A 23620-nucleotide genomic window follows, 5' to 3' on the forward strand; every position below is an offset into this window, starting at 1 on the left:
CGTACTAAAAAAAAAAAAAAAAAAAAAAGGAAAAATGCACCAAACAAAACTGCAAACACTCAAGGAAAAACCTGTGTGAAACCAGCCTAAGGGAATTCTAGTGAATGCACTTTCACTTTTTTTTTACACTGTCGGGTTACAAATGAAAATGTACAGTATACCAGTCAGTGGCATAATACACAGGATTTCCATGTTCCAGGCTTTGTAACCCGACTGCCCAGTATGCCATGTTGTCTGCAGTGATAAAAGCAGAGTATGGGTACGTTGAGGATCTCTATCCACAGGGGAACATTGTCACTCCGGAGGCTGGGGAAGAATGGAGACATAAATGACACATTATCTGCTGCCTCATGTCTTTTAAGTACTAGTGAATCATTTTAGAGCGGCTCTGGAGCGACTTCCATTTATCCAGGTACAACTATAAATTCACAGGTGACGATGGCACCGCAGAAACATTTTCCAGGCCCCGGTATTTGGTGTCCTGTGATGTGATTGTAGTGAATAGATTTCAGCTGTAGGTCGGAATATATGTATCTCAGATGTTACAGGCATGGGCGCTGCTTTGTGTCCTGGAATCTGGAAATGTTCACAGAGCACATAATAATGAAAGGGCTTCTACGGGTTTATACAGGTATGGAAAAGAATGGAGCACACGCAGGCTACCATATTCCGAAATTCCCCAGTGACTGTGGGTGAGACACCGTTCACGTGGATGCTAGTAATGTAAATGAACGTCAGCCCGCGGTAAGTGGCCGGACATATGTGAACAACTGCCTCAGCTATAGTCCAAATTGAGCTGATTAGGAATTTAGGATACTACGTGTTTTTGGGCCATTTAGCAAATTTTTTATGGAACCCCCTTAAAGGGGTTTCCACCTAGGACAACCCTCACCCTTAAGGTAGCTGCCCCCACGATGAGCTGATTTCTGAAAGTTTTCTGTTTCTTGGAGTGACTGTCTGCTCCAGCCAATATAGGGGATTAGCAAGTGAACCGCTATCTGATATGTAAATATGGACAGGCAGTGCCCTAAGTGGAAAGCCCCTTTAATATAGTGATATTTTGTCAGCTCTGGAGTAGGTGCTATTTATAATGGGGTTGTGCCAAGTGTTTAATTTATCCCCCATGATCATGAGAACGGGTGTTTCATTCCCTGTTCTGATGGAGCTGTAGATTGTGCACATGCCCTGCCACTTGCGCCGGAGATGGCTGAGCGCTATACTCGGCTACCTCCGGAGTAGCAGTGAGCAAGCACGCGCCGGGGGAACTAGAACCCAGTTCTCGTGCTCAGTGAGGGTCCCAGCGGTCAGGCTAAAAACTTGGCACAGCCCCTTTGAATACACTTTAGCTTTGGCAATAGATGGACAGGGAGTATTATGGGCCTGCGCAGTGTGAGATATGACTGCTCCCTGTACTGATGAGAGCAATGTGCTCTATTGATGCAGTCCCCTAATATTTAAAGGGATCGTGCCACCATTAAATGTTATTTTAATGTAATTCAGCATGAAAAACTAGTTCATTTTTTAAAAGGAGAGAGCTGCAGCAGGAAGGACATGCCCCCTGAGCTGCAGCAGGAAGGACACGTCCCTGAGCTGCAGGCCACGCCCTCTGAGATGCAGCAGGAAGGACACACCCCTGAGCTGTCAGCTTGAGAAAAAATCTGACCAAGCAATGAATGGGGAGATCTCTGGACCCATGGGAGGAACAGGGCTGGTTCTAGCTTTGTTAGAAAGAGGTTATTATTATACTATATGATTTTTTACATTAATCATGGGATAACCCCTTTTAACTCCTTCCTACCGTGCATAGAAAAAAGTACCTCACATGTAGTCCCAGAGATACATACGGCATGTAACGCCGCCACAATTTCCTTCTTCGCCGTCTATAGAATGTGATGTAATTATGTATTTGTTTGAATGAAACATGTCTGGACCTCTTCTCTGAGATCACTACACTGGCACTGAGGGGAGGACAAGGGAGCGAGGAGACTGCTGAGCATGTTAGTCCACCACTGAAGGTTCAAGAACTTGGATCAGAAAGATAAACAGCAGGGGGCGCTACCAGAGACGACAATGTCATGTACATAGAAACCTTAGTCATTTTATTGCACGTATACTGCAATGATACTTTATTTGAAATGCCCTATTCATTGCATGGTAACCCTTTTCATGGGATAACCCCTCTAAGGCTGAATTCACACATGGCAGATTTGTTGCAGAAATATCTGCGATTGGGGATGTTTCGGCAGCAATTACATTCAATGGGCGGAAGAAATCTGCGTCAAAGAATGTTTCAGACATCAGACCTAACGTACAGTATGGGCAGAACATAGACATGTACCAGGGTTTATCCATGCAGTAAAGTGGAGTTTGTCATTTGGTGCTTTTTGTCAAAGCTTTTGGATTTATCCCGCTGCAGTGAATTCAGCTCTGCTACATCTGTACATAGTGCTGTGACAGAGCGGGTCAGATCCCGGCTCCCCTCTTCTCCTGCCGTTTTTTGTGAATATTATTTTCATAAAGGTAGCGGCGGAGCGGCAAGCCTTCATTGCAGCTCAGTGTTATTTTTTACATAAATCATGACATAACCTCTTTAAAAGAAATTCACTGTTAAACCAGGCACAATGCCTTGTGGGGCATATCAGCAGAATGTAAAGATACCTTAGCATTCTGTTGCTTTGTTCTGGAATAAAAATACTTTTAATTAATATTTAAATGAGCCATTAAGTGCACTGAAGGTGGGCCCAAGTGCACTCTTGCTGCGGTTTCCTCTGTCAGCTCCTCCCTCAGAGGAGATCACAATGCAGAAAGGTGGGAGTAGAGGGAGGGCTGGCAGAGGAAGCCGGAGGAGCACCCGTTCCCAGAGTGCCTTGGCCCTGCCCTCAGTGCACGTAACTGCACACTTGCACATGGATTGACAAAAAGAAAAGTATTAATGCGTTTAGCTGAGCTTACTCTGGTTTGAGGGTATGTTCACACTGCGTTTTTACAGTGCAGATATTGAAAACGCTGACAAATCACCTCCACTGACTTCAATGAGAAATCCGCTTGTTAATTTACATACCAGTGTTTTGTTTTTAAAGCTGCCCAATGGAAAAAAGAAATGATATCTTCATTCTCGGTGCGGATTCTGTGTCAAATCCACAACCAGGATCAAAAACTGCTGAAAAAATAATATTGCTAGTTCTCTTACCCGGCGTCTGGAAAACTTCAAAAGGCCTATATGAGCCGGTCCAGTCCAAACGTGAAATGGCTTTCTTCAGAATGAAAGACAGTCTTTCATTCTGAATATAATATATAATTATAGTGATATAGCACATGGACAACCCCTTATCACAGCTTCCTCTACGTCAAATGCATTTAATGTGTCAGCGTGCTTGATAATTAAAGAGAATAATTTCTGCGTCACAAGACCCATTTTAATTTGATACATTTTTACTAAAAGTAAGATTCGGATCAATACATACTATAGATTTTTGCAGAAATTTTTCCCTTGCAAGCCTAGCAGTCGATACCTAATTTCTTTGTAGGCATACCACACGTAATATGTTGAATAAAAAATAAAAGCCGGCAGAATGTTTTGTGTCTGAGAAGTGCAGTCTGGCGTCTCCTCTTTGCATACACGTCGGGGTGTTGATATGCAGAATGCACTGGGTAGACCTTTTTAGTATTTTCCAACTCTGTGCTTGTTATGTTTTTCATGTTATTTATTAGCAGCGGTGGCAGTCACAGCACTGGGGATGCTCTCTGCATCCTTCAGCAAAAAGAGAAAAAAAAATCACTTTAAATTGTCAAGTTCCTATTGATGCATTTAGCTGCTGCTGGTCCATTGATAATGCGCTGCACAGATACAGTAGCTAGAGAGTCATCTCATCTCCCAGATCTAAATTAATGCAGCAGCATATCTGTCCCTTCGGTACTGTTTAAAATGTTAATTTAGCTTGCCACGCAGAAGAAATTTGGAGAAGGATCTGTAGAAGGATTCTTTGGTAGTATAACCCTTTTATCATATACTCATGGTTTAACTAGAGATGAGAATGGATGTACGGCTTAAACATAGCCAAATAAGCATTTCTTCCTATCTGTAATTGTGATGGATGTCATAGACCTCAACACTGCCAAAAATAGCTGAAGATATCTACAAGTGACTTTGGGATATTAATATGTACTGATAGATGTGTGTGTGTGTGTATATATGTATGTGTGTATATATATATATATATATATATATATATATATATATATATATACATACATACACACACACACCTAATTATAGATAGATAGATATAGAGAGAGAGCAATATAGACAGATATAGAGAGAGAGATATTGGAGATATGAGATAGATCCGATAGATGTATATAGAGAGAGTGCTACTGCAGATATGATAGATACTGTAGATTAGATAGATAAAAGACTGATAGATGTATATAGAGAGATACTGTAGATATAATAGATGTGAGATAGATATAGAGAGGGATAGATGTCAAATATGAGATTGGTAGATGGATAGATATGAGATTAGAGATATGGGTTATAGGTGGGTTCACATTCCGTTTTTTTTCCATCTTTTTAATGTATACAAAAAATGTATATGTTAAACGGGTGCCTCAGACTGATGCTATACAGTGGCATCTGTTCACCATAGATTTCCATTGTGAAAGAAAAAAAAAAAAGTATGTTTTTTACCATTGTTAAAAAAAAAGTTTCACGTTATTTTACCAGACTGTGCAGGATACAAGAACGTGGTGTGCTGCGTTTTTGTATCTTCTTTTTCTGTTTTTTTGTAACGTATACATCAAACTGAGGCATAAAACGTGATGTGAACCCACCCTTAGATGGTCATTTATAGAAGTAGTAACTGCACTCTGTATAGATCAACAATTACAATGACTGGATCAGACTGTGTTGTTCTGTAAATATACTGCAGGGTAATGTTGTAGGTTATAGACATACCTGAAAATCTAAACTGTGCGATATGACATTTGAAGTCAGCTTTTGGTCTCATTTAGATTTAAAGGGGTTGTCTCACTTCATCAAGTGGTATTTATCTAGTAGAGAAAGTGAATTCAATGCAGGTACTAATGTATTGTGATTGTCCATATTGCTTCCTTTGCTGGCTGGATTCATTTTTCCATCACAATATACACTGCTCGTTTCCATGGTAGTGCCCACCCTGCAATCCAGCAGCGGTGGTCGTGCTTGCACACTATAGGAAAAGGTGTCGATCTTTCTCTGCACTTTTTTTTCTATAGTGTGCAAGCAATTCCGCAGCCTTCAGCATGGACAACACTTGCTGGTGGCCGTGCTTGCACACTATAGAAAAAAGTGCTGAGAAAGACTGACACCTTTTCCTATAGTGCGCAAGCACGACCACCGCTGCTGGATTGCAGGGTGGGCACTACCATGGATAGGAGCAGTGTATAATGTTACGGAAAAATGAATCCAGCCAGCAAAGGAAACAATATGGACAATTACAATACATAGTAACTGCCTTGTATTAACTTTTTCTACATGATAAATGCCATTTACTGAAGTGAGACAACCCCTGTATTGAAATACAGAGATAAATATGGACACCAGGTGCAGTCCTTGTCTGGATTTTTTATTTATATTTTGTACTGTGTTATGGTCTTCCATGACAGATACATTACTAATACTGATTCATAACATGGATGTTATAATGTGAAATATGGATCTATATCACAGCTGCATTTTTCTGGCGCCATTACCTTTTATAGGCAGAATACCGCAAACCGCACTGACAACATATGGAATTATTGTATAAACAGTGTGGCGATGTGAACTGTAAAATGCATGGGAAAGTCCCGGAAGGGGGGGGGGGGGGGTATATCTCTCCCAGGTTCCTCAACTGGCTGAGGTGGGTGAAATCCAGAATGACGCTGCCTTCAGTAAATTTAGTTGCTGAAGCTATTTTCTTTATTTTATCAGGGCCGGATTTTACTTGGATTGGGATGGTAGATTTTGGCAGTGGGACCTCCCAATCCCCCCCCCCAGTCCGGGGCAGGTTTTCCCTAGCAGGAAGGGATCCCCAGATGAGGCCTGCTCTAAACAGGCTGGGATAAAGCACCTCCTAGTGTGTCAGTCTGGGAAGAGAGAGAGTGAGAGTGATTTGAAACAGAGACCTGCAGAAGCTATGTTAGTGTGGTCTCAGCTGGGTTAGGCTGAGGGGCCATTAGGCTGGGCAATAGGCTGGAATTTGGGGGACTCTTATTTGCTACAGCCTGGAGTCTGCTGGACTACTGGGCTATTTTAGGGTACATATGATTTTGGTTGCTCTATATTACACTTTTTGTGAGGCAAGGTAACAAAAATAGCTGTTTTGGCACCATTTTTTTTGTTATTTACAGTGTTCATCTGACTGGTTAGATCATGTGGTATTTTTATAGAGCAGGTTGTTACGGACACGACAATACCAAATATTACTTTTTTTGGTTGTTTCAGTTTTACATAATAAAACATTTTTGAAAAAAAATAGTTTTTAGTGTATCCATATTCGGAAAGCCATAGTTTATTTTTTATTTTTGGTCGACTTATGTAGGGTCTAATTTTTTGCGGGATACTTATTGGTACAATTTTGGAGTGTGTATGACTTTTTGATCGTTTGGTATTACACTTTTTGTGATTTAAGGTGACAAAAAATGGCTTTTGACGCCGTTTTAATTTTTAGTTTTTTACGGAGTTCACCTGAGGGGTTAGCTGATGTGACATTTTTATACAGCAGGTTATAACGGGCGCGGCGATAACTAATATGTACTTTATTTAAATTAAAGTTTTACACAATAACAGCATTTTTTAAACAAAAACAAATCATGTTTTAGTGTTTCTATATTCTGAGAGCCATATTTATTTATTTTTTGGGCGATTGTCTTAGGTAGGGTCTAATTTTTTGCGGGATGAGATGACTGATTGGTATGATTTTATTGTGTGTATGACTTTTTGATCGCTTGGTATTACACTTTTTGTGATGTAAGGTGACGAAAAAATGAAATTATTATTATTATTTTTTTACGGTGTTCACCGGAGGGGTTAAATCATGTGATATTTTTATAGAGCAGGTCGCTATGGACGTGGCAAATCCTAATATGTTTGAATTTTTTAAATATATTTTTTAAACAAAGTTTTATACACAATTTTTTAAACAAAAAAAAAAATCATGTTTTAGTGTCTCCATTGTTTTTTTTTTTTTTTTTTTTGGCGATTGTTTTAGGTAGAGGCTCATTTTTTGCGGGATGAGGTGACTGTTAGATTGGTACTATTTTGGGGGGCATACGCCTTTTAGATCGCTTGGTGTGGCACTTTTAGTGATGTAAGGTGACAAAAAATGTTTGTCACAGTTTTTATTTTACTTCTTTAACAGCGTTCACCTGAGTAGTCTCTGAGGAGTACAATACATTCTGTATTGTACTGAATTGAACTGTCAGCGTCTCACACAGTGAATACAGCACGTGTGTATGCAGCAGGGGCCCGGCTATCGGTAACATTCGGGCTCATGCTGCGGATCAGGCTAGTGCAGATCACTTCACGTACATGCACGTGAGGATGCGGCAAGGAGTCGCATTCGCTCACATACATATACGTGATAATGCGGGAAGGGATTAAAGGGCCGGAAGCCCAAGTAAGAGACTGACCTGTGGAAATTTTATTTTATTTTTTTCCTGTGTTGCTAGAGTACTGTCTGTTGCTATGGGGTGGATGGAGGAGTTCACCAAGCAGCTGATGCGGGCCAATCTGAAGGCTAGCCAAAGGCAAGTAATGTGGTAACAGGAGCAGGAAAAGCTCATGGGCGGGTTAGAAAGACAAAGAGACGTTCTAACCCAAGGCGTTTCCCATGGTAACCACTGTGCTGAGGAACTGGCCAGTGACCTCGTGACCAGGAACCAAGAACTGCAGGTTCTCAGGATGCGCTTGGAGGCAGAGAGGGAAGCTTTGAGGGTGCAACTGCAGTTGGCCCTGGAGACTAAGTCTTCAACACTGAGGGGACACTTTGTAAAAGTTCAAGGTGTCGGTGATGTACCTGGAGTTCCAGAGAAGGTGGGGAATGCTGTTGTCAAAGGCAACCGACGGGAAGAGAGTGAGATGAAGGGCAGTGCGGCTCTCCAGAGTTCAAGTGTTCACTGAGAGACTCAAGTAAGAACTGAGACTTGTGAACTTGATATTGGAAAAGGGCTCATGCATGAGGGAATGTTTGGCCGGGATCTCCCCTTGTTTTGGGACTTGTTACGAAATGGAAACACTTCTGCAGAAAGTGACGTAACTCCTGCAGAACCTGTACGTATCCCTTTAAATGTGAGTGTAAGGGAAAAAAGCATTGAAAACAATGGTGTTGATAAGGTGCAAAGCGGTTGTGCCAAGTTTGTGAAAATGCATAATGAAAATGTGATGTCATGTGAAATATGTGATTATGATGACATGCCTCTTCCCTTGCAGGTTGTAGTCAGGGGAGAAGAGCCCACTGGGGGTAAAATGTAAATGATGCAGAAGTGCTGATAAATGTGGAGAGAACACAGCTGGGGGAACCCACTGTGAAAAATGTGCAGGAAAATGTGGCAGGGCCAGAGGGTATACCGCATGTACCAGAGGTGGATATGCAGTCTCCACGGTGTTCTATGGTTAATAAAGAAATGTCCAAGGTGGGGATTAGCTCATGTGTGGACCCAGAGGTCAGAATTGATAATGACATTAGTAGTATATGTGAGATATGTGCTGTGACTAATAGCAACTCAGAGAGTGAGGCTGCCATGTCAAGGTACTGCGAAACTAAGGTGGTAACTAGTAGCGACCAGACGACAGATATACCTGATGAGAGTTAAGTGGGAAGACGTCAGTCTAGAGTCTGAGACCCATGCCCAGGCAGTGATAGATGACCTGACAGGTCAGTACGGATGCAAATTTGAAGATGTTTTTGCCTGCTCCTCACAGTCCCTAGATACACTAAAGAAATGGACTAGCTGTTCTCGCAGAGCAACTGGAAAAAGCTCCAGAAGAGTCAAAGGAGGAGACTCAGAAAGAGGTGAATTAACTAAAAGATCTAGAGTCACAAATAGAAGCGGAAATTCTCCAACTTCAAGAACTTGCAGCTTCTGAGCGATCCAGACGTCATGTGGACTATGAAAGAGATGAGCTGGCTGATGAGGTCTCAAACAGCATCTTAGGAAAATCTGCTCTCTTGGAGGAGAAAAGACAGTTAGAAGCCAGGATTGCTCAACTTGATCAAGAGTTGTGTGATCGAATGGTGGACCTGGACCACCAGAGACCAATTGTGTCTAATTGGAGAAGAAACAGAAGAAGTTTGACCAGCTCCTAGCTGAAGAGAAAACTCCTCGACCCGGTATGCCGAGGAATGTGACCGAGCGGAGACTGATGCTCGGGAGAAGGAGCCCAAGGCCCTCTCCTTTGCTACAGCCCTTGAAGAAACGCTTGAGGAGCGATATGAATTTGAGAGGCTGAACAGGCAACTCAGAGCAGAGATGGAAGATCTCATAAGCTCAAAGGATGACGTCGGGAAGAACGTCTATGAGCCGGAGAAGTCTGTGTGCTCTCAAGCAGCAGGTGGAAGAAATGAGGACTAAACTTAAGGTTGGAGGCAAGAGCTTCTCGAGATGACAGGTTGGCTCAATCAAAGGAACAGTCATATAGAAACATGGAAGTGTGGACATCTACATAGAATAACTTGGTTTCATAATTAGGGTATCTTACATATGTAAACAATATGGGTTCTGAAGAGATAAGTGTGAATGAGGCCTTGCGGTGATAGATGTATGTTTATACTTTGCCTATAATCTTACTCTATATACCCTTTAGTTTTATTTTATGATCTGAATGGCTGGTACAGTATGTCATACTAGCTTTTATTTATTCATATGGTTGCTATAACCACAATTGTTCCTTTCCATGGTATTGTAAAAGTATTGGAATGTGGTACAAAACCATAAGCAACGATAATTACAGATAATTTATAGTACTTATTTATGTACATATGGTGCTATGTATTTCTATATTTTCATATATATTTTACTATCATCAATTTCCTATCTATCTAGAAAAACAAATGAGTAGCAGCACACCACTAAATGCACTAAGGGTGGATAAACAGGTGAATGTGTGAACAGGGTCAAATACATGACTACCATACTTACTATTAAGTGGAGTAGAAGCTCTTAGCGCATAATAATTGATCAAAAATATGTCGGGCCTATCTACATTTTTTTTTACATAGTTGCTATGGTAGCTTGCACCTGCTTTTAAATCAATTATCTCTGGAGGACTTGTTCCTTTTTTTTTTATTATGTATATATAGTAGAGGAGTAGGCATCCTCTGTGGAACTTAGCACTCCCGCCCACCTGCCTGGTGCTTTTAATCAGAGTTACAATGGAGCTGGACACTCCGTGTTAGAGTAGGTCCCATCTGATGAGAAGCCACCTTGACGTTTGGTAGATGGGCCCGACATATTTTTGATCAATTATATGCACTAAGAGCTTCTACTCCACTTAATAGTAAGTATGGTAGTCCTGTATTTGACCCTGTTCACACATTCACCTGTTTATCCACCCTTAGTGCATTTAGTGGTGTGCTGCTACTTATTTGTTTTTCTACATAGTTGCTATGGTAGCTTGCACCTGCTTTTAAATCAAGTATCTCCTGGAGGTGATGTTCCTTTTTTTGATTATCTATCTACCTATCTAATCTGTGAGGCAGCACTCAAAAGTAAGTGAAAAAAGAAGTGGACTCTCTTTATTCATCCCTACTGCGATGTTTCAACCCAGGATAATGAGGTATTTAACAAGCTTCATTTTTTCACTTACTTTTGAGTATTGCCTCATTTTTTGTGATTTTAATATAATGGCATTGGGGCTAAAGACCTCTTGAGGATTTGCATCTATCTATCTATCTATCTATCTATCTATCTATCTATCTATCATCTATCTGATATCTATCTATATCATCTATCTGATATCTATCTATCTATCTATCTATCTCATATCAATCTATCTATCTCATATCAATCTATCTAGCTATCTATCTCATATCTATCTATCTATCTATCTCCTATCTATCTATCTATCTATCCATCTCATATATCTATCTATCTATCTATCTGATATCTATCTATCTATCTATCTATCTATCTCATATCAATCTAATCTATCAATCTATCTATCTCATATCAATCTATCTATCTCATATCAATCTATCTATCTTATATCTATCTCTCTATCTATCTTATATATATCTCATATCTATCTATCTTATATATATCTATCTATCTCATATCTATCTATCTATCTATCTCATATCTATCTATCTATCTATCTATCTATCTATCTTATATCTGTCTATCTTATATATATCTATCTATCTCATATCTATCTATCTTATATATATCTCATATCTATCTATCTTATATATATCTCATATCTATCTATCTTATATATATCTATCTATCTATCTATCTCATATATATCTATCCTATTAGCATACATATACACCCAGACACACACACACTCACAGGATGTATGCACAGGATCTGCGAGCAAATGGCCGGTTTTACAAGGCTGTAATCTGGTATTGCCGTGATGGAAAAAGAACTTGTGAACACATGTGTATGAATGGAGTTATTCCACAGTTAATGGGAGATTTACGACTGATAAAATCGCTACAGAACAGCAAGTGGTGGAGATTGTGTTTTTATTTTAATATGAGAGCCAAGTCTTGCATTAGGACGTTGTTGAAGCCAGTGCAGAAAATAAACGGCACCCATGGGACCGAGGAGCATTCTGTTAGGCTGAAGGGCCTTTAATAATCGCATAGCCTAATAGGAGTTTAGATGGAGTATGTGTGTGTGTGTGTAAAAGCTAATCTCGTCCCCTGATTCCATAATAACGTATGCACAGTAACACAGAGCAGTTATGATGTGTCGGCACTACCGCTTTTAATAGGTGACTTTTTAAATGAAAAGATAAGTTTGCTGAGTGACTTTTCTCGAATTCACTTAACGAAAGCCCATAAACTATGCTGCAAGTTTAACAACCACAAGCAGCAGAGGAAGAGATTACATCTTTCTCTCCGATCGCAACGGCAGATAAAATATACATCTCGCCTTAGTGATTGATACATAGCTCGCCTCCTTCTCCCGAGAAGCCGCACTCCAAATATTCATAACACAATAAAACAAATTTTAAATTACGGCTGGAAATATTTTGTGAGTAACTTTCATAGGTGCGTATATCAGCCAGTTTGTATCTCGCATATAAAGCAGAACTTCCTAAACATGGAATAATGAAGATCTGCACACTGCCAATTTTTTTATTTTGTTTTTTTATTTACCTTTTTCAGGGGTTTAACTATTTCCTACCCATGTTCTCTTTGTTTTAAGCAATTATTGTCTTTTACGTAAGTGAAAAATGCAACCTTAAACAAATAATTTCTTACGGTTCTATTAAGGGTGAAAAATTTGGGTCAGCCGGCGCCGTTTATTTTCTGATGTCTGCCAGGTAATATTAAGGCAGGAAAAGTAAGTGTATTGTTTGGCTGCAGTGCACAGTACGCCGGAGACGGAGCTCGAGGACTTCAGCTCTTCTACACTAGATGGCAGTTTTGTCTTATCTTTCAGGTTGAACATTTTGAACATGATGGAACAGGAAAGGCCATCAATGTTTAGTCTGCACTCAAATGGTCTCTGTATGACCAGTGTAGACCCCATGGACTTCCTGGAACATGTGTTAGCAATTTAGCTGCAGACATTTCTTTCTTTGTTTTTACTGCCTGGCTCTTTGAGAAAGTGTTGGTGCTGGGTTATGGGCTGTCTGGATCATGTCAGAGGCCATGGGGATCAAGTTCATGTGACAGGCTAGACTGAGGAAGGATGAAGTTAGAGGAGGTAAGAAAACTGACCCTGCCTTTCTGCAGCAACAAGTCACTCGGTCGTCTGTGGTGTAAAGCCAGAACGACTGGGCGTTTTTACTTTTAATACAGCTGAACAAACAAAACACTTTGCCCATTTTACTTTTTCATATTTCATCACTAATCGTACATTCCTCCAAAAATGTATTCTGATACTCCATCAGTTTCTAACATCCCCTCTTATTATTATTATTTTTTTCCTCTCTCTTCTAGCCCCATCCAGACGAGGGGACCTGGAGATCCTCGCATACTGTATGCTCCACTGGATATGTGGGAAACTACCCTGGGAGCAGAGCTTACGAGATCCTTCTACTGTCCAGGCTTCCAAAACAAAGTATGGTTTAAAAAATAAAATGCCAAAATATAGTGTTGGGTGTAAATATTATCGCAATAGTGTAGCCATGAGAATAACATAATTTGTTAAAAAACTTCTGTTAAATTTGGTTTTCCCCCTTCTTCACGGTATGTTCAGATGTGGTGTTTTCACTGCAGATTTTGCCTTTTATTGTTTTTGGCAGATTTTGCCTCTCTTTTTCATAGTTTTTTTGGCAGGAAATAATTTTGTGTACTTTGTACAATAGCAAAAAAAAAAAAATACTGAGAAAAAACTATGTGTGAACATAGCCTTACACTGCACTAATGCTTTATTCAGGTACGTCGTTAGGGTGGGCTTCTACAGCAGTGATGTCGAACCTTTTAGAGGCCGAGTGCCCAAACTGCAACCCAAAACCCACTTATTTATTGTAAAGTGCCAACACGGCAATTTAACCTGAATACTATAGTTCAATATAGTATATATTCCAAGTACTTTATCATTTAGCTATTAAAGCCTGCCTACATTCCATACGCTGCTTGTGCTGTTCATAGTGCGCCCTGCGCTGATGAATGGCAGGAAAAGTCTAAGGCATATTGATACATCATAAACTTTTTTCACAGTGTGGGTGCCCACAGAGAGGGCTCCCGTGCCATAGGTTCGCCATCACTGTTCTACAGTATAATCCTCAAATATTGGTTTGTATAACGGCAGATTTCATCAGACCAAAATATTTGCACATGAATGGCTAGAAAAAAAGTAAGCTTAATATGTGATTTTATACAATAAAAAAGCAAAAAGGTTCAGATGATTGGAATTTAATGGAAATGACTGTTCTTTAAGAACACTCATTGGAATCGGTTACTGCACCAGTTGTAAAGTCCTTAAGGTATCATATACTGATAAGCCCCCTTAAGATATACCGTTGTGCATTGCTGTCTAAAGCAGTATTATTTCTATAACTTTTCCTTGCATTCTATTCATTCTTCATTCCGAGAATATTCTAGGCAGTGGAAGGCTCATTAGGAGGTACGAGTATGGGATAATGTAGATTAACGTGATTGTTTGGTCATTCGGTTTTCACAGGCAGAGATTTCTTACATCATGCTTTTTAAATTAACCCTACACTGGCCTGTCCTAGCATATTTCATCTCATTAAACTAGTCACAGGTCTTCATGTCACAGGGTGGTACATTATTATCAAAGCTTAATCAGCGGCTGTGATTACTGCATTTTAAGACCAAAGCAATCTAAGTCCACTTTCACACTGTACAGTTTTGGTCAGTGTTCTGCCTCAGTGTTTGCAAGCCACAACTGGGAGTGGAACCTGCAGAGAGAAAGGAAGGATTTGTGTCTCTTCAGTGTCCCGGACCTACTCCTGGTATTTGCTTACAAATACGCACTGTGTGAATGTTGCCTTATTGGCAGTACTGACAAAAACTAACTTGTCGCCTGAATTACAGGATATCCAAGCAACATGATTTTTGTTTGCCAAATTCTGATGGTGATGATGGATTAAAGATAAACACATACATGTAAAAAAATCAGATAGTCTTTACCATGTGCTCAATTTTTTATATATATATATATATATATATATATATATATTACATAAATACATCATATAAATGAGCTTTTATTATCAATTGTTTATTCCTAATGGCAATACCAGATTATAGCCTTGCAAAACCGCCCTATATACATGCAGGTCCTGTGCCTACATCCTGTGTGTGTACAATATATGATAGAGACATAGAAAGAGAGAGATGAAGAGATAGATGGATGGAGATATAGATCGCAGTAAGGGTGAATAAAGAGTCCACTTCTTTTTTTCACCATAAATCTATACAACACTGGCACCATCATGATAGAAGGCAATGAGGACAACTTAACACAGTTTGAAAGAACCTTTCCTCCTATCAAAAACCTGGCCCAAAAATACAAGTCAGAAGAAAAACCAGAGACAACCCCCCAAAGACCCCCCCTGAGGCTTTAGGTGAAAATGCTTCCCACCCAACACACGGCATTCTCAGATACTTTTTTATCTCAATTAGAAAGAGACTTCATTCAATTCAAGGAAGAACTTTAACCCCGTAGGGATCCATGACGTACCGGTACGGCATGGATCCTGAGTCCTTAAGGACCCATGACGTACCGGTACGTCATGAGTTTAAAGTGAGATTGTGGCGTCCCAGGGGTTAATCCGCACAGGATGCCGGCTGAAATCATTCAGCCGGCATCCTGTCACAACACTGGTGATCGCATTGGTGTACAGTGGTTATACCAGAGTGTCAGCACATTGCTGACTCCCTGGTATAAACGGCTGACATCTGTGAATGGATGTCAGCCGTTTAACCCTTTCCATACAGCGGTCCATACAGACCGCTGTATGGATAGAGTTAACAGTAAGATGCGGCTCCCTCCCTCTCCCATCAGGGGGCTGCTGTGCCTTTGCAGCCCCCCGACAGGATGGGGTGACAGAGGGAGGGAGCCCCAGTCCTTACCCTTCCCCGTCTGCGAAGTTGTGGCCACAACTTCGCAGACGGGGAAGGTTCCCATGGCAACAGGACGCCTTCACAGGCGTCCTGCTGTCCATGGTGCTGAACAGATCTATGCTAAAGGCATAGATCTGTTCAAAGTGTAAATAAAGTACAGTACAATATATATTGTACTGTACTGTATTATACAGACATCAGACCCACTGGATCTTCAAGAACCAAGTGGGTCTGGGTAAAAAAAAAAATCAAAAAACACATTTATCACTGATTAAAAATGAAAAAAAAAAAAATTCCCTACACGTGTTTGGTATCGCCGCGTCCGTAACGACCTGATCTATAAAACGGTCATGCCACTTTCCCCGCACGGTGGGGCCCACTTTCTGATATACTGTCCCAAATACTGTCCCAAATAATCCAGGAGACTCTCTGATCTACTCCCAGACTTCAGCTCCATGGAGGAATTAGAGAAACTGCCCATCCTATGGGGAGAGGAAGAGAACACTGTGGACATAGCAGCACAATACTGCCACAGACTGAGAGGAATGTGATATGCCATGGACTCCGATACCCTGACCCGGGGTGTGTCCCCCCCCCCCCCATGTTGATATGCCAAGGACTCCTGTACATCGACCCCGGGTGTGTCCCCATGTCTCAACCCCCTATTTCCCACATGCTTTGGCAATACTAATGTATAATTTTAGACATGCCAGTAAAGCTTGATTGATGGATAGTAGAAGGAGAGACAGAGATAGATGAAGTGATAGATAGTACGTTGATAGTAGATGAAGAGTTGGGTAGATGGAGAGGTAGGAGAGCTAGATAGAGATTGGAGAGAAAGATAAACAGTAGATGGATAGCTATGAGAGATAGATGGAGAGGTAGATCTTGTAGATTGTAAGCCCTCACGGGCAGGGCCCTCTCTCCTTCTCTATCAGTTTGTAACCCGTCTTGTTCATGCTTAGTACTTTAATAATAATAATAATAGATAGTAGATGAAGAGATGGATAGTAGATGGAGAGATAGGAGTGAAAGACAGATAACATTTATAGTGTAGATTAATTTCTTATGGTTGGCATCCACATCTATGTAGTTGCTGTCCTCTAAGTGGTTAACTCATGGTGAAATCGGCCCCTCATATAGTACGTTGGGGTAAGGACGGATATGCTGTTTAAATATTGATCATATTCTCGCTGTTAATTTGAAGTTTAAATTTTGGACAGACTTCATCCAGAAAATGTCTAAAATTAATATACGGAACCAAAATCGAAAGGTTAACCTTTTTTCCCCCCCTTTTGTTGTTTATATGACTTTAAAAAATGGTAATCTCAACATTAAATGCACTGAGTTAGAAGAATCAGAATGACTCCTTCTTCTTTGCTCTTATTATTTATGAATTTAAGCCTCTTACCATGAATAATACATATATGAATATAAAAGTGAATATCATTGGAAAAGGATAAAGAACGCACAAAAACGGAACACACTGAACAATTCCCTTTAAACAGCGCACCATTTTATATCCCAGTTCAGTGCCAAGGCTGACAGTTTTAGAAACCCTCCATTTGCTTTGTAATCACAATATTACCGTAATCTCTTGTACAAGGAAGATACTAGAACTGTGGAAGATGGAAGAATATTGGCAAAGACTAATAGGAGACCTCTTGACCGCATTCCACTGCCAAATCTATTTATGAAGGAAATATATATATATATATATATCCTCACAATTGTTACATCCTCACATAAGCTACCGTTTCTGTTCGGCTCATCCCATTTATCTGCTCTTTGTACAATGCATTGTTGCATTTTTTGATTACACCTCTGTAAAAAAAAAAAAATATATATATATATATATATATATATATACAGTGGATACTGTACAGTTCACAAAAATGGCTGACATCTGGTCCTGGGGGGGGGGGGGGTACAAATGAGGGAACTATTCCTGTTCAATTATAATCACAAGAGGCAGAATATAAGCAGAAGTCACAATCACGGGCTACAACATAAAAAAAAACCCATCAGAGCTACTGTATGTGTTGCAGGGCCCATCTCTTTTACTTCCAGGTGTTCCCCTTTTTGTAAAATCACAACTTTAGCGGAGGTGGGTCACAATGATGTTAGGAGACAAAACATAAGAGTATCTATTTTCAGGCTGTCTAAGCAGTGAGTTGAAGACATGGAGAAGGGGGATGTAGCTGCAGCATTATTTGAGATGGAGGGAGAGAGCAGAAATATGGGGCTATCAGAATGGCACAGCCATATTCATTTCTCTCAGAAGCAGGGGTGTCTCTGTAATGTGCACTGTACCTTAGTGACCTTACTTCCCACTATTTTTTATTTTTTTTTCTAGGGAGCTCAGAAAGCTGATAAAGAAGGAGACATCACACTTGGGCCTCATGCACACGACCGTTCCGTTTTTTTTGCGGTCCGCAAAAAACGCAAGCCGTCTGTGTGCCTTCCGCAATTTGCAGAATGGGCGGCCCATTGTAGAAATGCCTATTCTTGTCCGCAAAACTGACAAGAATAGGATATGCTATATTTTTTTTTTTTTGCGGGGCCACGGAACGGAGCAACGGATGCTTTTTTTTTTTTTTTTTATAACGCCAGTGCAAATCTATGTATGGAGGGATTCAGCAATTTTCTAATACAGAGTAATCGACAAAAATGCTGTTCTTATATCAGTTACAAATGACTTTAACATGGGTGTGACTGCAGGCAGCTAATAGGCTCTGACTAACCGTCACAAGATGCCAATATTTTGAAATTCTCAAGCATAGTTGTAGTATTTTCTGTATTTCTTACTTTTTAATTGCTGTCATATTGCGCTGTGTCACATGGCCGTGGACTTGTTTCTTTCACAGTGCATGGAAAGTAGGAGCCTGTGACAGTTTTACTTTCCCAATTTTCAGCAAAGTTATTGGGTGGACTTTTATAGAATTCAGTCAATACCGAAATAGTTTAATTTGGGGAATCTAAAGAGAATGTATAGTATATACAACATTTTAACCTTGAGCACTTTTGTCTCACCTGATGTAAAATTCTAAAAAATTAAGCAACTTTGCCAAAATAACAAACTTCCTGTGTTTTGTACTGCAATTCTGTCCTATTCAAGTGCCCGAGAGGCGTGTGATGAATGAACGATATTCCACACCTTTCATTCATGTACGTTTTGTGATTTACAGTTAGGCTCCTGCTGCAACAACCAGAATTGGAGCTAACTGATTCTGGCCAATTCACCACTTGGATGCCATGGTCAATAGTGACTGCGGCATCAAAATGGTCAGACGGAGGGACTTCGTCGAATCCAACTTCTGTCCCCCCATCGTTCTAGAGGTAGGACTAATAGGTTGTTATGCTGAAAGGCATAATGCACTGCATTACAGAAGTGTTACTGTCTAGACTAAGTGATTAAGCTTATGAATGCTTATAGAGAGTCTGTAGCCAAGAAATTAAAAATAAAATGATTAAAAAGTCATATGTAACCCCAAAATGTTACCAATGAAAATATCAGCAAGGTGCCACACAGCTCTGTTGCTGAAATAAGATCGTAGTTTTTTCGGAATATGGTGCCACTAATGCAAATGTCATTTATTTTATTTTTTTATCTTGGGCCTCTTTCACACGAGCGTGACGGATTGGCTCCGGGTGCGTTCAGTGAAATTTGCACCATTTCGCAAGCAAGGTCAGTCAGTTTTGTCTGCGATTGCGGGTGCAATCCGCTTTGATGTGTAATGGAATGAAAAGGGTGGCTCACCTGTTCACCAGCAGGATGCAGGTGCTCAAATCAGTATGGTTCACCCGCTCACACAGTTAAAAAATAGTACAAATGATGATTGGCACTCTCTCTGGATTCACAACAAAAACTTTTGTACTTGAAATGGAGTCAATCCCACTATAACAGTAAATACCTAATAAACAAGTAGTTGGTAAAATTGTTTACACACCTAGATAAAACAGAAGAATAAAATATTCGCAACAATAAGCAAATCCTAATATATTCGAATTGTTATAGTCGTAATCTTGTATCTCTTACAACATGCGATTATTGCAACAATGCTTCCACACTAATATCAAGCCTCTGTAGGTCTATGTCCATAACAGGAACCGTATATACATGTCCTTTTAAATACCACTTGTTTGTATAGCAATGGAGCCGATATAAATAATTCACTGAAAGTTTGTGAACATTCGGGCTTTCGATAAATTGGCCTAAGTACCTTTTAAAACAAGCTGCAATCTTTCTCCTGTTACGGCAAAATCCCCTTTGTATTTACCCCATGTGCGCACTTTAGTGGGGTATTTGGTATTTTGTTAAAGTGTTAGTGTTGTGTTCTGTCACAGTCACACTCAATGTGCAGAGACACCCCCCCCCCCCCCCCAAAAAAAAAAAAAACAACTGCTGTCTATTATAGTTTGTGTTAAAGTGGTTGACCAGCCTTTTTAAAGTGGTGGCCTGTACTCTAGATAGGCCATCGATAGCTGATCAATGGTGTCCAGCACACCCCACCTTCTCCCATCAGCTGGTCTGTGTTGCTCGCTCACTAGAAGTTGGTGCCAGAACTACTCTGCACCGTCAACATTGTAGTGGACAACGCTCGTCACTGCAGCACTGCTCCCATAGGTGTATTTACGGCACCTACCTCTGGTGACTTAGCTATACAGAACAGCTGATTGGCAGGGGTGTGAGTTGCTGGACCCCCCACTCATCAGCTACTAATGGCCTATCCCCAGAGGATAGGCCATCACTTTTATGTTGGACAACCCCTTTTAATTTCCTTTTTTTTTTTACTTTTATTTTCTCATCAGTATATTCACAAAGTTATAGTTATTAGAGACTGATTATTTTAAATCACCTAATCCAGTGGTGGCGAACCTATGGCACGGGTGCCAGAGGTGCCACTCACACCTCTCTCTGTGAGCACCTGCACCCTGGAAAAAGTCTAAGGTGTACCACTATGCCTTAGACTTTCTCTGCCATTCACCAGCGCAGGGCAGTGCACTGAATGTAGGCAGGCTTATATAGAGAAATGATAAAGTACATGGAAGATATACTATATTGGACTGTAGTATTCATTGCTGTGTTGGCACTTTGCAATAAATAAGTGGGTTTTGGGTTACAGTTTGGGCACTCGGTCCCTAAAAGGTTTGCCATTACTGACATAGGCCATCTCTAGAATGGGAGTCCCTAGTCCAGCCTTGCCCTTTGTGACTGGCCACCACATCCAACTGCCGGATGTGGGCAGGTTTTTGAAAACAGTGTATCCCACGATGCTACATCATTTGCTATAGAAGTTGCGGAAACAGCGTAGTGTAGTGAGCTTGGCTATTTCCGTAAATTCGACCACGTCTGGCAGCCAATTGCAGTGGGTGTAGTGGGATGGTGGGGGGCGGGGGTGTCAAGGCGGTCCCATTCTAGAGACAGATATGTGTCCCAGAGGTGAAACGCGTATCACACATTTAATTGAAATCCTGTAGCTATGCCATAAATGTCGTGATGAGAATACCGCTTTGAGGAATGCAACCTTGATTTCCACAAATTAGTACATAGCAATCCTTTCCCAGTGTTTGTAGAATGTATTATCTCTTCTAACCTTTATAACATGAAATCCTTCCAGTCATTTAGGGATGGGGAATATTTAGACCAGGGGTCAGCAACCTTTGTGAAACTACAACTCCCAGCATGCACACGTAGTTGCCTGTTCTTGTAGCTCCCACAGAAATGAAGGGAGGATTCTGGGAGTTGTAGCTTCAGAACAGCTGAAGTGCCGGAGGTTGCTGATCCCTGATTTAGACCTTACATGATTGAAATATGATAACAATATTAATGTGCGTCATTGTCATTTTATAGGCTATGGGATGATCTTCCACATTCTGTCATCGAATGGTCTGGCCGAGAAGACGGATGCCGTAAGTATAGAGTAAATGCTAATCATTTTTTTTTTTTCCAAGATGTGATGCAGATTGTTTAAGCCCCAATGTTTCACCTCAATAGAAAGCCGCATAAATGCAAAGAATCTGCCTGTGCTCTAAGGAGTATACGTAATGAACTGTAACAATGGCCTATTAATACTGCCGCAGTCTAACAGCAATGGTCAGAGGTGATACATGAAGCATGGTAGGTTTGTTCAGTGGGAAAGAAAACACTAAGGAGTTTCTGCTACAAAACAAGTCTCACAGTGTCGAAATGTTAAAAACGAACCACATCCCATTGCTCATCTCTTCAATTCTAATGTGTATACGCACAATAAACATGCGGTATTAAATTAATTTGTGTTTTCCAATCTCAGAGAGTGCCAAAAACTCATATGCAAATAGAAAATTGTACCGCCATATGGTAATGTAATAAACATTACAGTGCCCTCTGGGGCCAAAGTCATTTAACATCTTTGTTGCCAAAGGGGCTGCTCGTTTGTCACATAGGGATACCTTAAAAAATCTCTTGTATAACCAAGAGTAAAACAAGCCTATCATCCTGAACAATTAAGGACAAGTAAAAAAGATTTAGTTATTGTAGAATACTGTATATATGGATATTATACACAGTTGTAAAAGTCTCCTTCTAAGGCTCCATTCACACGTCCTCAATTCCGTTCCGCATTTTGTGGAACTGAATTGCGGACCCATTCATTTCTATGGGGCCGCACGATGTGCAGCCTGGATCCAGAAATGCAGACCCGCACTTCCGGGTCTTCAATTCTGATCCCGGACAAGAATAGGCATTTTCTATTAAGTGCCGGCGATGTGCGGTCTCCAAAATGCTGAACGCACATTGCCGGTGTACGTGTTTTGCGGATCCACGGATGTGTGAATGGACATTAATGGTAAGTGAGTGCAGATTCGTAAGATACTTAAATAACATGTAGAAGCTGATTCACTATAATATCACTACCAAGAGAATTTGTTTTCTAGAAAATGTTGAGCATATTGTATATAGGTCATTCAGTTTTACTCATTTTATTTATTTTTCTGCAAAAGTGGGATGGAGGGCTGGTCACCAACAATCAGTCATTACAGTGCCACCTGGCAGGACCTGGTACATTCATGTACTACATGGTCAGGCTGGCCTGTAATGCTACATGTATGGCCAGCAGCAGCTTTTGAAGCCCGGAACAACACTAATCAGTTGATCGGTGGGCCGGCTTCAACTGCTTTGGCTCATCTTAATGAGACCACTGTTTTAAAGGGAATCTGTCACCATGATCCTGGACTGTTATCTCTGGTAATACACGAGTAGTACAGCAAGGATTCCAGATGCCCCCCTACACACACACTGAAAGCTGTACTGAAATACTGCTGTGCTAACAGAATGGAGAGGACTATTGTGCGCATGCACAGCAGTCCTGACAATTTTGTTTTAGAGGAGCTTTAAATGCGGACAGTGGGGAGAATGGAGGGCATTAGGAAAACTTTAAAAAAAAATAGTGATCTGGACTCCTTATCTGCAGTACTACTCATGTATTACAGCAGATAATAGTCCAAGATCATGCTGACAAATTTCTTTTTAAAATAGTGAATATGGGTCTCTTTTTTTGTTTTTCTCCTCATAGTAATCCTCAATTTAGTGATTTAGCTGTCTCTCACTGGGAGAGCTGGGTGAGAGACCAGTAAGTGCCTGTCATCCGGTCTATACGGGTCTCTTAAAGACGTTATCCCCTGAACCTTAATCATAAAAATTCTGGCTTCTAGTGTGCAATGTTAGCGAAATGTTTTTATAAAGTTTTAACCAGAAGCAATCTCAGAAAAAGCTGTTTAAGAGGACTGAATATAATATCCTCAGGATAGGTCATCAATATCAGATAGGTGGGGGTCCAACACGCAGAGCTCCTGCCGATCCGCTGTATGAGTTGACGGTGCGCGCAGTGCCCACGTGCCGTCTCTCTTCT

At 40.6% G+C, this 23620-nt stretch overlaps 1 protein-coding gene across 5 annotated transcripts in view; it reads left to right on the forward strand.

Annotated features, from left to right (window-relative positions):
* Positions 1-23620, forward strand: part of VRK2 (VRK serine/threonine kinase 2) — an 81918-nt gene that overhangs the window by 52144 nt on the left and 6154 nt on the right. For all 5 annotated transcript variants that reach the window (XM_044291821.1, XM_044291819.1, XM_044291820.1 and 2 more), the window contains exons 9-10: positions 13137-13257; positions 21586-21644. In XM_044291821.1, coding sequence (XP_044147756.1) covers positions 13137-13257; positions 21586-21644 — 180 coding nt within the window. The remainder of the gene's footprint in view (positions 1-13136; positions 13258-21585; positions 21645-23620) is intronic.

The sequence above is a fragment of the Bufo gargarizans genome, chromosome 4 (assembly GCF_014858855.1).
Source record: "Bufo gargarizans isolate SCDJY-AF-19 chromosome 4, ASM1485885v1, whole genome shotgun sequence".
NCBI lineage: Eukaryota > Metazoa > Chordata > Amphibia > Anura > Bufonidae > Bufo > Bufo gargarizans.